The sequence below is a fragment of the Euphorbia lathyris genome, chromosome 7 (assembly GCF_963576675.1).
Source record: "Euphorbia lathyris chromosome 7, ddEupLath1.1, whole genome shotgun sequence".
In the NCBI taxonomy this organism is placed as follows: domain Eukaryota; kingdom Viridiplantae; phylum Streptophyta; class Magnoliopsida; order Malpighiales; family Euphorbiaceae; genus Euphorbia; species Euphorbia lathyris.
The window spans coordinates 2,874,961-2,892,685 of record NC_088916.1 but is presented as its reverse complement, the minus strand read 5'-3'; the positions used below and the strand labels follow the sequence as shown (position 1 = coordinate 2,892,685).

At 34.3% G+C, this 17,725-nt stretch overlaps 1 protein-coding gene across 3 annotated transcripts; it reads right to left on the bottom strand.

Annotated features, from left to right (window-relative positions):
• Nucleotides 1-1,536: 1,536 nt before the first annotated feature.
• Nucleotides 1,537-17,594, bottom strand: LOC136235472 (uncharacterized). 3 transcript variants are annotated; one of them, XM_066025167.1, is made up of 12 exons: nucleotides 17,316-17,594; nucleotides 16,651-16,710; nucleotides 15,973-16,319; nucleotides 15,747-15,880; nucleotides 15,476-15,611; nucleotides 12,847-12,943; nucleotides 12,694-12,760; nucleotides 7,522-7,620; nucleotides 6,115-6,204; nucleotides 4,595-4,749; nucleotides 2,998-3,099; nucleotides 1,537-2,080 (listed from the first exon to the last, which is right to left on the bottom strand). In XM_066025167.1, exons 3-12 carry the CDS (start codon nucleotides 16,223-16,225, stop codon nucleotides 1,966-1,968), a joined length of 1,248 nt encoding a protein of 415 aa, XP_065881239.1. In that variant the 5' UTR covers nucleotides 16,226-16,319; nucleotides 16,651-16,710; nucleotides 17,316-17,594; the 3' UTR covers nucleotides 1,537-1,965. The 3 variants fall into 3 exon arrangements, with proteins under 3 accessions (XP_065881239.1, XP_065881237.1, XP_065881240.1); XM_066025165.1 differs by having other exon boundaries at nucleotides 15,973-16,238; XM_066025168.1 differs by having other exon boundaries at nucleotides 15,973-16,228.
• Nucleotides 17,595-17,725: the final 131 nt, after the last annotated feature.

The following is a 17,725-nucleotide window of genomic DNA, read 5'->3' as shown; positions in this document are numbered from 1 at the left end:
ATTCTATTATGTATATATGACAGACACGTGATAGCTAATTGTATGACACATAACAATTAAAAAAATAAACTATTTTTATTGCCGCATGACAATTTCAAACCGTTGAATTAAGTAAATAATAAATATAATTTTTTTTATTTTTGTATGACTATAATGTCATACGTAAAAAGTCAATTGATTTCAACATTACTATCATGTCACTATCCAAATGATTTTTTCTATCTGAAAGGGTCGGATTAACTTTATTAAAATGAAAATAAAAATTCAATAATTTTATTTGTTCCATCCCTTTATTTAAACTAACTTCAAATTTGAATGACAAAAGGTATAAATGAAAATAAAAATTCAATAATTTTATTTGTTCAATCCCTTTATTTAAACTAACTTCAAATTTGAATGACAAAAGGTATAATTAACCCATGTTTTCTAGATGAGAAACAACTTAATATTAATATTGGTAAGGTGGCAAATGATTCAAGCCACTCATAAGCGACTCGACGTTCTAGTCGATAAAAGCTTAACCGTTTGACTCAATTTATAAACTAACCGGGATTGAGCATTGCAAAACTCATTCTGAAAGTTCGCGAGCAGACTCGGTTTATAAATAAGCCCGGTTATAATGTTGTTAAACACGCTCGGGACCAAGTTTGATTCAATTATTTTTCAAATAACAGTATTTCTATCAAAGGAGAAATATAAAACACCATAATTTTGTAAACTTTAATTTTATAGATTTGAAACCTATATAATTTTGTGTTAAAGAAATTTCAAATGAATATAATTAATAAGCTATTCACGAGCGAAGTTCATGAACATAATTAACAAGTTGCTCGCGAGCAAAACCCGTGAACAACTCAAGAACAAGATGTTGAGTTCGAGTTCATCAATTTTCTAACGAGCTAAACATGAACAGGTCAAAGCTCATGTCGGCTCATTTACCGCCCTAAATACAGGACATCAAAAACTGTCACTCAATGCTAGATTTAATTTGTCATATGAAAATGTTGACATAATCTTAGCTTCAGGAGTTCTTAATATCGGTTTTCCATGCCACTTGGAGGACCCACAATTCACATTTGGACACGTGTATTGTGACCCTACTTAATAATTAAAATAGCAGGACCTTATAATAATTTTGAGTCTATGTTACACGTGACAAAATATGTATGGAATGTCCTCTGTTTGACATGGAGAACCGTGTGCTTCTAATAGTTTCCCGAGCTTTAGGAGTTCTTATATTAAGCACTCGGTTTTCCATGTCACTTGGAGGACCTCCAATTCACATTTGGATACATGTATTGTAACCCCACTTAATAATTAAAATAGCGGAACCTCTTATAATAATTGTAGGTTCACGTTACACGTGGCAAAATATGTATGTAAGGTCCTTCGTTTGACATGGAGAACCGGATACTTCTAATAATTTCCCGAGCTGAGTTCTTATATTAAGCACCCCGGTTTTCGTATCACTTGAAGGACCCAATTCACATTTGGACACGTGTATTGTGACCTCACTTAATAATTGGACATATAATAAAAGCATAAAAAGAAAAAGCATTTTATTAATATAAATAATTTTACACACCAGGAAACTCATCCTTTCTTCCAACAGTATGAGATCTACACAGACAACTTTCACAAAGCTCTATCATGGAGTAAACTACAAATTTCTGAGGTAAGGCAGAGAACATATTTTTTTTTTTAAAAAAATTAGGAAAAAAAAGAAATTTAAAAAAAATAAAATAAAAATTGAAGACCTAATTTTAATACATGTAAATGAAGAAGAATGGCCATTCCAAGTTTTAGATGGCTCTTGTATGGTTGAATTCTTGTTGCATAGAAATTCCTCTTCAGCAGCAGCGTTTTCGTGTTTCGTGTTCGTTTCCATTCTCGTTTCCTAGCTTATGTTGTTTTTGAAATTATATTTCTCGGTTTTCGTCTTCATGCAACATAGTAGAGAGTCTATTATCCCCTATTTACATTTTCTTCATTCCAAGACGTTGCAACACAAGGCAGCTGATATTCGTCGGGTTTTAGGGATAATGCAAAATCGGGCAACGTTGGTGCTGTCTCCATTATTCTATATTCCAGGATATGATAGCAAGGTTGGTTAAATTAAAACTAATGGAGAAAATTTCAAATTTTAACGGGATAAGGTTTAAATTTACCCTCTAATGATTTTTAGAAAGGGCAGATATACTCCTACCTTAACAAATGGTAATGTTTTCCAACTTAGAGCAACTTTGGGCTTAGATAACGGTATATGGAACAAAACTCATAGAACGGAACTCTTACGTGAGCTCAAAGGTGGAAGCAAGGCGGCACGAGGATGCCGGCGTATCCCCGGTTGTCGAGCCTCTTCCCACCTTTCCATTTTCATCCCAAGAGACAGACATGTTCATGGATTGGACTGAGCAGGCCCTGTTGGGCTATCGTTTAAAAATGTTCAACCAAACTCAGTTCAGTCTGCTATTAATTTAATCAAGTCCCAAACCCAACACAAATGAGTCATCTTAAAAAGATATTTAATATATAAAAATATAAATTTAATAATTAATATCAATAGAACAGGCTGAGCTAAGCTGGCCCATCCTATTTCAAGAAATCCTAAGCTCACCCTAGAAAAAGACCGGCTTTGGCAAGTCTAACCGGGCTGGCCCTAATGTCAGATTTTCCTTGTACAAGCCAAGCCCATTGAAAGCAGGCCTGGGCGAATACTAGAACCCATGAACATGTCTGCCAACAGATGAAGTATTGTGCCTTTTTTTTTATGCCTGAATATGGGCAATTTTTTGAGGACTGCGTTTATTTTGCAGTCCAATCAGTCAAAGGTACTCCGCACTATCTGATCCCAAAATTGCTCCACTTTGAAAACGTTGAGGGTAAAATTTTACTTTTTTTTTTTTGTTGTTAAGAGTGTATATCTTCACTTTCTCTAAAAAAGTTAAGAGCAAATTTAAACTTCATCTCAATTCTAACAAAGCTAACATCACTTACTTTTCATAAGAGTATAGATCACGGTTTATCCGCACCTTGCTTGAAGTATCCTTTGGGATCTTTTCAGAAAGATATTTTACAGTTCCCCAAAGTGGTGGATTTCTGTGGAAACAATAGATAGCATCTTAGATAGGCACAATACACACAGACCAGTCATATATTCAGAGGGAAACAAACTAATGAGCATGTCCAGAGTTACAATTATAGTATCAATTTAAAGGGTAAATAACCACCTGAGGTGACGGTGACAACCTCAAAATGGAAAAATTCAAGAATTAAAGTTGTTTAGAACCACATTTTACATGGAAACAAATTTTTCATTTTCCAAATCAGCATTTTCGGAGATTTCTATCTCTAAACAGTCATTTTCACTCTGCTAACCAAACACCATTTAAATGACCTCTATAATAAACCATATAATACACTAGGAATACATGGGATACCATGTAGATTAGAGACTACAGTGATATGTTTTACTTAAGACCACTACACACACACATATATATATACACAAGACATTTCTAAAATACTCCTTAAATCAAGGAAATATAGTAGCCCTACTAGCCACCTATACTTATCTTGTAGCAGCCTATAGTCAACAAGCATGCTGTACATTTACTACACTCTTATTCTCTAACAACCTCAAAGCCAAAAAGTTCAAGAACTAAAGTTGTTTAGAATATCATTTTCATCAGCTCTACAATGGAGGATTAACTATTATTAGAGTTATCAAATGTTAAGGGACTTTTATGTTCGTGAAGAACAAAGTTAAGTGACTTTTATGTCCGGTTTTGAAGTTGAGGAGTGGTTATCATGTTAGTAAAGAAAAAGTTAAGTGGTCAATGATGTAATTTACCCACGTTTTAAATTTAACTACACTTTTTCTTCTTTTTCTTCCACATCTTATCAAATTTCAATGCTTTAAGCTCTTTAAGAACCCCAAGATTGGAAATCAAGAATTCAAAAATTAAGATTCTCTTTTTGCCAATTTATCGTGTACAAAAAGCTCATATGTGCTACAATTCTATTATTTCGTCCATTTCGTAAGAAATGGAAATCATATCTTACTGTAAAGAAATTAAAATAATTATCTTTGAACTGTATAACATGCCATGGAATTTAGGGGTGCAAATTTCAGGTTATATTGTCAAAATCGTGTTATGTTATCTACATGTTTCATATGATTATATGGCTTTTGTTTCACAATAGATATCATTTTAGGAGAATACACAAGAATTAAGAAATGTAATTAATTTTAACTAAAAGATTGTCACCCTTGTATTAATTGCATCCTTTAATCAATTTTTATCTATTCCCAAAATAAGAAGTCGACTTAAATAAGGGTATATTTAGTAAAAATCAATTAATTTAATATGGATTCAATCAAAACGTCAAGTATTATAAAACAAAAAAAAAATCTCTAAGAAAGACATCTATTGTGAAACGGAAGGAGAGAGTACATGATATAAATGCAACAAAAAATGATAATCGTGTCCTGTAAGTCAAATTGTCTCGGTAAATCATGTTATCGTGAGAAATTGCTACTCCTACCACGGATTTATTAAGGTTGTGAACAGTAGTGGATTGAGTAGATTACCTGGACAAAGGAGAAACTCCATTGAATGCTTCACATGCCCTCCTACTTTCCTTGAAGTATTCATCTGCAGCTTGTAAAGCAGCTACAGCCATCCCATGAGATTTTTCTGTGTTCCCTTCATCAAGGATCAAGCCATGGTAATAATATGCTCCTGCCTGGTTCGGTCCAAAGAAGAAGAAAACAAAACGTTAATAAAATAAAGCTCCTTGCTTGGATGAGTTAGGTCGCGATCAAAACAGTATTTCAGGAGAACATTTTGCATTTTCTCAAGTATTGAATGATACATTCCTTCCTATAAAACAGCTTCAGCTATAAAATAAGTATCATACAGCTGCAATCTCATGCATCTGGCAACAGTTTGAAAAGTTTTATTCAGTTGCATAAACTAGGCATAATACATCAGGAGCTTGTGTACTAGTCCAGACTATCCGATTGGCCCCTGAACTTTATAGATGCCTCATTAGCCCCCTAAACTTGCTTACAGTGATCTGTTGGCTCCCCAAACTCGCTTAAAGTGACATATTGACCCCTGAAGTAGTTACAACGATCTATTAACCTCTGAACTTTCTTAAAGTGGTACACATTTTAACTTGCCCAAATCCCTATTTGTTGTGACACGTGGATATAGGAGGCTAATGATACATTTTAAACAAGTTTAGGAGGCTAATGAGACATCTGCAAAGTTCATGAAGCTAATCAGATAATCTGGACAAGTAATAGGTCCCTGATGTATTAAGTCCATAAACGATAAATCAACTTGCACATGGAACTACTCATATGGCAACCTTCAGCTATTCAAAATTAGAAAATGGACATTTCAAGGTTTAATCCTCGCTACTATTGATGATCTGGTCATATATTCACTCCTTATAGAAAAAAAATCAGGTTATTATTTGCATGATAATCGAATCAGTAGACAGTGTTTCCATTTATTCTCGAAACAAGTTACATACTTTTCCAGCATGTCAAAATAGCATCTAATCAATTTAGAAACTCCAAAACCAATTCATATCCCTATAAAACCCAGCACCAATATGCTGCAAATAGAAGTATTCAGTATATTCCATTTTGGGCGATGTAATCTACCATCAGTTCCTTAAATAGGATAAAGTTTTTTTCAGGCTTAACTTGGCCCAAAAAACCGATTGGCCCTCTGAACTTTAAGGATGTCCCGTTAGCCCCATGAACTTGCTTAAAGTGACTTAATTAACCCCCTAGGGCCACATGGAAAAGTAAGAGGAGATTTGGGCAAGTTGAAGCCCATATCACTTTAAGCAAGTTCAGGGAGTCAATTGGTCATTTTGAGCGAGTTTAGGACCCCAATAGGTGCTGGCGTAATAGGTCACTTTAAGTAAGTTTGGGGATGTAATGGGACATCTCCAAAGTGCAGGGGTCAATCAGTTTTTTGGACCAACTACAGGGAGGCTGATGTATTATGCCTTTCTTTTACATATCAAAGATCTAGAGGGAAGAATAAGAAGCACAACAAATACTATATAAAACAAAGAAATTTAAGAAACCTTTGCTTCCACATATTTCCACTTCACAAACAGTTTGTGCTTTTCTCCCCAACCATTTCCTAATGGAAGATTCGTTATATTATCTTGGGCCTGAGAAGAAAATATCAAAAACCAATCAGTTTTGTTCAAGGATCACCAATGGAATGCTATTCGACATATAATAGCAGATCATCATGATGCATAAATTGACGAGCAATGAACATGAAAGAGTGAAATATGTATTGATTGATTATACATAAAAACCTGGTCACAATTGTTTCTTCAGAGGCATAAAAATTAGCAGTGCTGACATAAATGAAGTGAAACTTCTGAAGTAATTCCGCTCTAAAGAGTTGAAAACTTGCAACCTTCACAACTCAACCCTATAAGTGCATTTCCACATTTTTGTGACATCAATCTAAAGCTAAACAAATGTAAGAAAATGACCACTCTACTTTGATGTGAAATTTCTAGACCAATAAGGAAGCTTCAATAAAAAGAATAGTAATTAGAAATTATTGCAGGGTATCAAAAGCTCAGATTGCAAACATGTGAAATCACTTTGAAGTTACATGTTAGAGTCTAGCAAACAAATAGAATCCAATGAAGTTATTTAGTTTTAACCGAATAAGAGTTGCAAATGATGATGAATCTAACTAGGGATAAGGTGCAAAAATACCCCCAACATTGACAACGAGCAATTTTACCCTTAATGTCTAAAATGGTGCAATTTTACCCCTAATGTTGGAGTAAAGAGCAACCTAACATTCACAAGTTGGGTCAATTTGAAAAATAATTCATCAAACTGTCTTCTCAGAAATGAATCTTGTTATCTACATTTCAGATGTGAGTCTTTTTATTACTTTTATCACTCATTAATAACGGGTCACAAACATATGAATAGATGTGAAATTAAAAAAAAAATTAAAAAAATTATATTGTATTTTGTACAAGTTGGACAAAAAAAATCCAAATATTAATCTCTAATTCTATTATTAAATCAGAAAAAATGTGAATTTTTCTTTAGAACTAAGTGATACGCAGCAAATAAGGAACAAAAAATTTGTGTTTTATAATGATATCAAGAATTGACCCAACTTGTCAACGTTAAGAGTAAAACTACTCTTGGATGCCAACATTAGAGTTAAAATTGCACCATTTTGGATGTTAGGGATAAAATTGCTCCTCGCCATCAACATTAGTGGTATTTTTTTCACCTTATCCATCTAACTAAACACATTACTAAACTGAATGGCTTAAAATAAGAGTGATAAGCAGGTGATAATCCAAATAAAAATAATGAGAAAAAATTATTAGACCAACACTTCAGAAGATGACAACTTTAAAACTTCGGAACACACGAAGTTCTAAAATTTGTACAAGTGATCTAGGCAGATTAATGATGAAGCATGACTAACACTTTCATACCTGCTGCCAATATTTAACCATTTCACATGCAAGCCTCCGCTTCACTGCTAGAGTGGCTTTGGCACTATCGATTGCCATCCCGAGTTGAATATCAACAACCTTCACCAGAGATGAATATAAAGGGTAAACAGAAAGCAGGGAAAATTTGTATACTAACCAGATAGAACATGTGATACACCAAGCCTCACAAAAAACTACTAATAGGAGCTACTTTTTTGTCAAAAGGCAACCCTGCTCTACTACCAGCCGAAGTTCACACAAATACAAGTTGTGGTAAATGATATCAATTAGGAATATTTTTAACTAAGAATTGTGCAGGACTAAATGCAAGATAATAAAGGTAATGAATATGATAGTCACCTTCACGATTAGAATCAACTAGGCTAAGTTTTAGAATAATCTTGTCCTAACATGAATGTTAGGAACATAATGAGGTAGGCCATCAAATAAGGATTATTGATACAACCTAGTTACTTAGGCTCAAGTGAGCCAATGCTAAAAGAGGATAATTTTGGGCCACGTAATCTGGCTTAGGCCTCTCGAGTTGTTAGCCCATGAATTCAAACCTGCGCAGGTCATAATATGAATGGAAGGCATAGGCAACCTAGATATTGCATTATTGAGGAAATAAAATACAGATTATCACTTCATTTGAAAAAGGAACTTGGCTTTTCTCGTCTGTTTAACTTAATAGCATACTAGTAGAAACTAGAAAGTGTTTACAAAATATTATTCAAAAAAAAATCTGAAATATATTATAGGATAACTAAGAGTGACAAGCAAAACACAAAAATGTCTTGTAGAAAGAACAATGTTAGTTGCTAGTAAAAGAAAATTTTGTTTTTGATAGCACTTATGCCGACTCCATACAATCGAGTATTTATATGCAATTCATCATGCAACCTAACAGCAGAGTCCGCTGGAGCCACATAATTAGTTACTTTCTTCTATGGCCTTCATCCAACAGTTCCATTTATATACAATTCTATCCAACTTCACAAATGAAGAAGTGAGTTCACAAACAGAATTCATGGTTTAGCAAGTAAAAGACAATGCGTTGGCATTTCTATCCTATAGCTTAAAGGTTCAAAGTCAGATCGGTAGCTCACAATATCGATGATTCTCACTGGTTAGTAGGACTGTGATGGTAGAATAGATATCAATAGTTGCAAGTCAAAGATTCTCAATGAACAACAGAGCAAACATTCACTGCTGAAGGCTTCTGTTTCAGGGGAATGATGATTGATGCAAATAACCTTATATATGTTAGGTAGACATTCTTGAAACAATATGTACATGAATACTGACCAGAAGGAAACAAAATTAACACATATGAAGTAGAGGGAAAATGAAAAGAAGAAAGAAATGAAACTTGGAATCATTGTCAATTTTGTGTCGATGTTTCAATTAGGTATACATGCATAACCTCAATTGGTTTCGTCCACACATACAGCAAAACATTTAGTAGGAATCATAACATAACATAATGTTCAGGAATACAACATTATCTTCTCCCCTTCTAAATTCCTCATGCAACCTCGCTCTCAATCTAATTCCAATTTGATGGATGATCTAGATATAAGTGCAAGATAAATTAACTGAGGCCGTGGAACTATTTCAAAAAGAGTTCACCCTAGCCAAGAATTTATCCTCCCATACACATGTGAAAACATTTCGAAGAAAGTAAGTTACTGGGAGAGCACAACTTTAGATCTTCTCAAATCAAGCAATTACATATTAGCCTCAACATAGATCAGAACCATGTGATTAAATGTGTCTATGACCAGTTACGAGATTAGCCTTTCATTAAAGGGAAACAGGACTAGAAATTGAGGACCAGACTTCCTCAAAAAGAGCTAAGAAAAATTGTATTAAAATTGATAATAAGAAGAATGATAGACGCAATCATTCTCAGCATGTGCTAGACACAAAATCCAGCTATGATGCAAGAAAGGATAATTTCGCATACTATTTTAGCACATGAATCAGTGGATATTTCTCTGTTTGGCTACTGCACCTTTGACCCTACCAAGAATGGAAAAACAGGTACACGACTTCATTTTGAGGGTTACCTCATGTTTCCATATACAAGTGTCTAGAAAACAATAATAATAGCGGCGAACACTCGAGTCAACAAACAAGGAAAGCCAGAAAACACTTTCATGATAATATACTTAAACTATCGAAAGTCCAATTTCTACAGAGTAGAATCCTTGAGAATTATTGGGTAAAGCAAGAAGACAGGTGCCCATTTTTAAGGCAGTGAATGTTTAAAGAACTTTATAGTGAACAGAACTACAAAATACTAAAACAGCAAAAAGTAATATTTTGAGTTTCAATAGGAAAACCTATATAACATGTAACAACTTCTCACACAGTTTTAGTAAATTAAATGCAAGATCTGCTGCAAATATTATATCTTGTTAGAAGTTAATGCAGGGGGAAAAGGACTTGAAAAGCCAGAAATTCCTGCTCTTCGGTTTCTTTTTTTTTCAGTTGTAATAAATTCTTTCAATTTAGTTTATTAGAGAAATATATGTAGAATTGTATTTTTTTATCCTCCAGCCATTTAATGATTGTCAATATGGTGATGTTGATTGCAAAACAGGGAAAGGGATTCTTTGGATTGTGTCAATTTATGTAACAACCTCCAATTTTACCTTTCTTTATCAAATCCACTATATCCATACGACAATCATAAAACACTCAACTGTCCTATCCCTTTCTCATTCTTCTTGGGGAATTCATAACATCATTGGCAATCACTACGGTGCTACAATACAGCTCCCTCCCTCTAAACCGTAGCACCCCAAGAGCCAGAAAAATTAAGATCATTAAAAGCCAAACATAAATGACAGAGGACACCCTGGGCAAGACCTGATTCTTACTTGCCAATATTATGATTGTGGCCTTCAGTTTTTGCTACGTAAGAGTAAAGGGACCAAATAAGATATTTGCCTATCAAGTTAGTTTAATTAGTTATCAACATCTTTATTTGCTATTATATGTATTTCTGGTTTCATTCTATTTCTGCACTGAGTCATATTTGTCCTGTAGCTAGTTGTTAGAAAGGTATCATTCTATTTCTGCACTGAGTCACATTTGTCCTGTAGCTAGTTGTTAGAAAGTTGTTATTCCAGCTGTAGCCAGCTGTGGAAATGGTACTATCTGTTGCATCAGATAGTCCTTTCTTATTCTATAAATGTAATAGTGCCTTTGTAAGGATGAAGCAATCATTAAGAATGTACAAATATCCTACCTATTTCTATCTTTCTTCCTGTTCTCCTATCTTTCCCTTTTCTCATTCTAATTCTATTTGTCAGAACTATAAGCTGACAGTTTTTAACGTTCATTTACAAACCCTCCTCCGTAAGTATGATAGCAAGTAAAGTGGGATTCCAAAAAAAAAATTATTTAGTTTCAATATAATAGTGGATACAAAGGTTAGTAACACAAGAATGGTTTATCAGCTGGCAAGATTGAATTAGTTTGTGTTCTTTATTGTTATTACCTTTGTATTCTTATAGACCATGTAATAGACTAGGCATGGGATATCATGTAGAGTAAGAGACTACATGAATATTTTACTTAAGAGCACTACACACATATATATACAAGACATTCCTAAAATCACTCCTTAAATCAAGGGAACATAGTAGCCCTACTAGCCACCTATTGTTGTCTTGTAGCAGCCTATAGTCAACAAGCATGCTATACATTTATTAATTGACTTATTCTGTATCATTTATCATTAAATTTCTAATGGGGAAGGTGAAGTAACGTTAGTTCACACTCACAGTAAAGAAGTTTCTCTTGAACAGTAAAAATTTAAAGAGGGATTCAGTGACCTACCTAGACTGAAATGACCCGAAGAACAATAGCATTTTAAAAAATGTCTCATGAATCCTTCAAAAGTCTTATCCAAGGGAATAGAATAAATTCAAAGGCAACTAAACTAGATCTTCATGTTGGAGAAAGTGGAGAGCAACTTAAACAGATTTTTGCATCCTCTCCATGATACCTATCAGAACTTATTCATCCATACAGATAGCCTTATCAAGAGCATTAAAGGGTACCCATAGCTACTCAACTTTGCCCTTACTAACATTGTGTTTCAATCAACTTCAAAACTGGACATAAAAGTCACTCAACTTTGCCCTTTCATATCATAAAAGTCTCCTATGAAAGTAAATGACCTCAAAATGGAAAGTCTAAGAATTAAAGTTATTTAGAACAACCTTCCCATGAAACCACGCTTTCAATATTCCAAAATCACCGTTTACGGAGACTTTTCTCTCTAAACAACCACTTTCTCTCTCCTAAGCAAACACCACCTAAATAACCTCAAAACCAAAAAGTTCAAGAATTAAAGTTGTTTAAATATCATGTCCATCAGCTCTACAGTGGACGATTATCTGCTATTGGAATGGTCAAAATTTAAAGTACTTTTATGTTGGTAAAAGGCAAAGTTGAGCAACTTTTATATCCGGTTTTGAAGTTGAGTGGTCATGATGTTAGTAAGGAAAAAGTTGAGTGGTCATGGGTCTGTGCATTAATTGTAGTGTTTCTAAGATCTTGGGTTAACAATCATCACACCATACACGTGCCGAAGACTCAGAGCATCATTTGAAATTCTACCATTACAGTTAATAAATCATGTGGAAAATTCCTAGCCTAAAAGGGAGGAAAATGAGACTTTTAGGTTTAGACATGCCAGCCATGTTAACAACTACAATTATAGTGTCACTATTGTAACTCTACAGACTTCATAGTTATTCCTGTTGTCCAAGGGGCACTGCATGACAGGTTCTTCATCTATCCCATTTGTGACAAAAGTAGTCATGGTGATGGCACCCAACAACAGGCGGGCAACCCTCATAACTTCAAATTGTGGAAAACATTATAATTTTCAACTACAAGCATAGTTGCTTCCTTTTTTATTCCCCTTGACCAATCATGTTAGATGATTCTCCTTGCCAACCATGTTAGATGAGTATACTCAAACAAGGATTCTGATGCTCCATATTGAAGGGAAAATTTCACAAAAATTTGAAATACATGTGAAGTCTAGGATATATAGCCACATTGCTCACAAACAACAAGTAAATTAGAGTATAGCACATCCATGACTTACATTCAACAAACAAATTCATCCAGAAAAAAAGCGGGTACCTGCCCCAATGCTTGCAGGCAAAGTGCTCGAAGAACTCCCTCTGCCAGGTCCACTGGCAAATCTCTCCTACAACCAAAACCAATATGTCAGAATAACCTTGTTATGACAGCACAAGGATCAACATTTGATGCAAGCTTATCACATATATCAACCTTAGTGTAACAGGAAATTGTGGGAGTACATGTCGAACTGCACAATCCAAGTATCCAGCAGCCTTCAAGAAAATATCAATAGCTGCACGCCTGCTATCTGTCAAAACCAAGAGAAAATCAAACATGAATAGTAAGACCAGCAACAAAAAGAATACTCAATGCTAAATTAGGGAGGAGGAGGAGCATGTGTGCACTGTGCAAGAGAGCAGACGCACAAGCTAACCACGGCCAAGATGCATGTATATTACTAGATTAACAAGTATCCCCTTTAACTTAATATGCAATCAAGGAATTATGCAACAGCATTCCATCCTTATCAAACAAAAAACAATATCCTAGCAAAGTATAGCTGAGACAAACTTAAACAAATTTCCGAGGATGAAAAGGAGTAAGAAAATAGAGAAATTTATTAAAAATCAAAACACTTCTTCTCACATTCCTTTCCCCATCCCCCGCTCAATATTGTCTTTTTGTCATCTAGAAACTTATTGTGTCCCTTCTAACAAATGTTTATCCCACTCAGAAGTAATTAGCTTGAGTGTAGGCCTGTGAACAAGATGGTCCCTTCTTCCCAAAAAGAGGGAAGGAGCCAACCACAAGCGTCCACATACAACAATGAAGCCTCTACAAAATAAGTAATGAAAAAGGAAATAGGAATAAAACCATCGGAAAGGATTAAGAACAAGAATGAAAGAAAATGACAAATTTAGGAGAAAATAGGTAATATAAAAACCAATTCGGGGAGGGGGAGATTTAGAATATGAAAGAAAAATTTGTAATTTATTGGGTACATTTGCAAACTTGAAAACAGGATTGGTATCTTTGCTGTTAGGCCTAACATACAAAATTATTATTAAGAACCATTAATTGACTTCAAAGGATAAAATCACCAAAAATCCCCTACAAAAATTAGTTAATCTTATAGAAAGAAAAGTTAAGTTGACCAAATCAACTAATTATCAATAAGTTGTCTAGGTTGCCTCAATTGTCAGCTTGACAATATCTTGTTCTTAAAGCCCTCCAGTAGTTGGCGATTGAGTCTTCAATTAACTTAATTGCGCCAAAAAAAATTGAGTTGGGTCAGGAAAAGATAGTAGGGGACCCTCTCATAAGAGAGAGAAAAAAAGGATATCGCATTCCCTAAATACCTAAAGCCACTACGTTGAAATGGACAAGGTTGTAGCATCACAATTTATCCTTTTAGTCTTTTATGTTAACAAGGACATAGGTCCGACTGGAATTTGATACTTACTCCCTCCGTTTTTTTTATTATATGACTTTTAAAGCTTATCAATTTTCATTTATATACAACGTTATATATTATCAATGCACTTTTGATATATTTTTTCAAATTTGCCCTTATTTATTCTAAGAGATGTTTAGTAGTAATGCAAACAATCCTATAATTAAGCCATAGTAATTAAGAAAAAGGAGAATTTTGGCACAGAAAGTGGAGCTTTAAAAGAGAAGTATTAAGGGTAAATCTATCATTTTAATAGCGTAACTAATACTTTATTGATCTAGTTGATCTAGATGAAAAACCTTAAACAACATGTAGAAAAGAATGAAGGGAGTAGTTACTAATACTAGATTTGTGTTAAAACATATGCCCTAGTTGGAATGTTGGATTTGAAATGCTACATTTAATTTCTTTTTAACTTTTCAATTACACTAGAATAAGTTAAGAAAGAATTCAAGCATCTGCATTTTGTGGACTCTACACTAGGGTTATGAGACTTAATATGATGTGCCAAGAGAATTGTAGGTGCAACACCAATATATCTTGATTTTTCCTTTGTTGGACATATAATCTGACACAAAATGCAGATGATCTTTGCTCAAAACCTTAAAAGTTCTATAAAAGTCTTAAATTACAGAAAATAGCCTGAAAGTAATCTTAAACTGACTCCAAGTTATAGTTCATAATGCAGAGCAATCTATAACTGAGCCACTCCCTGCCAAAACATCAATTTCCTTGTCTTGGTTCTAACATCTAATCTCATTCCCCGAAAATTCTAACCTGTACAGAACTTTTTGTTGCATCAATAATTAATTTGAAGCCCACTGCTCAGCAGCTCTCCAACTCATTCGAGTCTCCCAGAGTGATCACTCCCTCCAATCTATCAAATTATCAATAAAATCTTTTTATATATGAAAATTTCCCAAAAGCGTCAAATTCCTACTTCCCAAATCCCAACCACTACTAATATTGTCAAAACTTGAATAAAAAAGTGTTATGGTTACATGCAGATACAATGTATCAATTTCATAGATTGCATATTGGCATTAACAGATACTTTTGTTGTATCTATGTTATGAAGAGTTTCATTAACTAGCTACTGTGGCATGATCAATCTATATTTGCTATTGATGACATTGAGTATGCAAATTTATAATAACGAAGTTTCTACAGAGCTCTAGGTGTTGCCAATATTTAGTCTCCCAAGTTGGAACAGCCAAAAAAGAGACATTTTAACATGTTTTCCAAGAAAAAATGAACTGATTCTATGAAAAGAATTAAATATTAATATGACCAACATTAGAAGGAGAAATTGGGGTGGGGAGAGAGAAGAAAGGGTGACACTCAAGTGCACAATCACCACGAATTTTTTTTCCTCCAGTTACCTACCTGCTGATACTTTTGGCTGATGACCATCAGGAGATGTTCTCGGGAGAAGCAACAAGTTGGCCTGTGACAATAACAGCATTGCCATTAAGTGCAAAACTGACAATACCTCATACCATGCATTAGACATGGATGTTTCCTGCAATAACATAACTGCATATCAAGCAATGTCATTTTTGCATGAAAAAGGAATAATAAGCCACAATAAAAAAAGTGCTGAACCAAATAATCCTATTAAAAGATAATAAACTAGTTAACCACTCCTGCCCCCCACCTCTGCATCGTCCTCTTGATTTATCCACACAAACTGCACCTTGTGTTGCAGATGGCTTCCATCTTTAACTAATCCCAAAAGAACAGGCATGTAATCTTCAAGAGCCTGATGAAGATCTGCCAACGTTGAACCTCCTTCAAACAACATATCAGTTCGCAATGTGAATGATCAAACCCAACAACTAATTTAGCAAGACATACACACATCAAATTTTCTTACAACATACCATGTTGGGTAGCACTTTTTCTCTTTGTTCTTGTCACTGTTGGAGCTTCTTGAGCAGCCATAACAACAATTCGTGTTCTTAAAGCAGATAGGCGTTCGACTAAACTCTTTGACAAGTGATCACCGAGTGATGCAGAAAAATCAACAGCTTTCGGTATCCGAAAACCCGGAATATAAACAAAAACTTCTCCTATACTCCCTGGTCTCCTTCTATTTCCACCAGAATCCTTCGGTGTAGACACAAGACAGCCCATATCCTAATATTCACTTGTACACCAATCCAAGCGACAGAAAGCCAGTCAGCAAAAGAAAAATGAGATCTAAGACATGGGCTTATGGGAAACAGCACTGATGCAAAAACACAACACAGAAAAGGTAAGGATTCCTAAGATATGAATTGGTAAAAACTATTAAAAAAATATTTTAAAAAATATAGTCAGAAATCACAAGGAGAAGTGGAGGATAAGCATTATGCAAGGCAAAAAGAGAAGTAAATAAATGTCCCAACCAACAAAGCACAAGTAGTAGCTCACTCACGAGCAGTATCCAGAGACCTACCAAAACTCACCAAAAACTTTGAAATTGATGCCACATGTATACTCACAGACAATAAATATACAAATATATAACAAATACTATTATTCCTACATATTTGACTGCAAAATGTAAATAATTTTACCTTATGTCTTAACAGAAATTTGACCAATGGGTCACAACTTCAAGTATTTCAGGGTGATTTCTGCAGAAAGGTAGCAAAAAAGATTCAATATGGCTAACAGTTAATGGTTGAGAGAGGAAAACCAATAAAAGCAGGTGAATCACGAGTAAATCATGACACTTGACAATTTACATATTTTTTCCCCATTTTGAAAGATGTAAAGTTCAATAAAGTGCTGAAATGAACTAAAAGTGCGAGAAACGAACCAGTGTCCCTTAGTACCTCACATGAAATTTCAAAAGAAAAACGCGAAAGTTAAGGAAATTCCAGCTCAACCAGAATTAAGAGTTTTCAAAGAGGAGTAGCTCAAACATCAACTAGATTAATTTAAAAGCTCATGAGTTAGTATGAACTATGAAGTCTCTCCAATTGGGCTAGGTATCAATCCGGTAGAAGGAAGAAAAAACCCATAAAGGTGAAACAATTCAATAAACATTCTAAATCAACGGAGTTCAGCTCTCTATATGGAGAAGAACCCACAGATTATCAAGACGATGCAAGAAAAGAGATTCAAAATCAGCTTCAATCCTCAACTTACTTAGCAAACATACAATCAAATTTTACAAAATCGATGCTACAGAAAAGAAATTGAGGAAAAAAGATACAATGATTGAAACCTTGCTCACCATTAGGAACTTCTGTGGAAAAAAACAGCTGGCAGTTGAGATTGTGGAGAGTCAAAATTCAAGTAAAACTGAAGCTAAACCAGAATCAAAATCGAAGAAAAAGTGGAAAAAATTAAAATGTGAATATTCCAAAATTCGTAGAAGAAATATCTAATTCCGGTGAAGTTAGAGAGAGAGAGAGAATATTGGGAAGGTTCGATCGAAAGTTGAATTGAATACAGAGAGAAAGAAAGAAGAAGAAGATGAAAATGGGAAGAAAAGTTTTTTTTTTTTTTTGGTTCCAATGATTAACAACTCAATTGTCTCTGTGTTTATTACTATTTTTATACTTAAAATAAAATTAAATTAAATTAAAAACGCCATTTTTTACTTGGCGCCTAATGCCTTTTTAACTTCAGAGCTTTATTTAT

Coding starts and splice junctions, on each gene's coding strand:
- LOC136235472 (XM_066025167.1), bottom strand. CDS start 16,225: ATGGGCTGTCTTGTGTCTACACCGAAGGATTCTGGTGGAAATAGAAGG. Junction 15,881..15,972: donor AAAAAGTGCTACCCAACATG/GTATGTTGTAAG, acceptor TGTTGTTTGAAG/GAGGTTCAACGTTGGCAGAT. Junction 7,621..12,693: donor GCCTGCAAGCATTGGGGCAG/GTACCCGCTTTT, acceptor TCTCTGGTGAAG/GTTGTTGATATTCAACTCGG.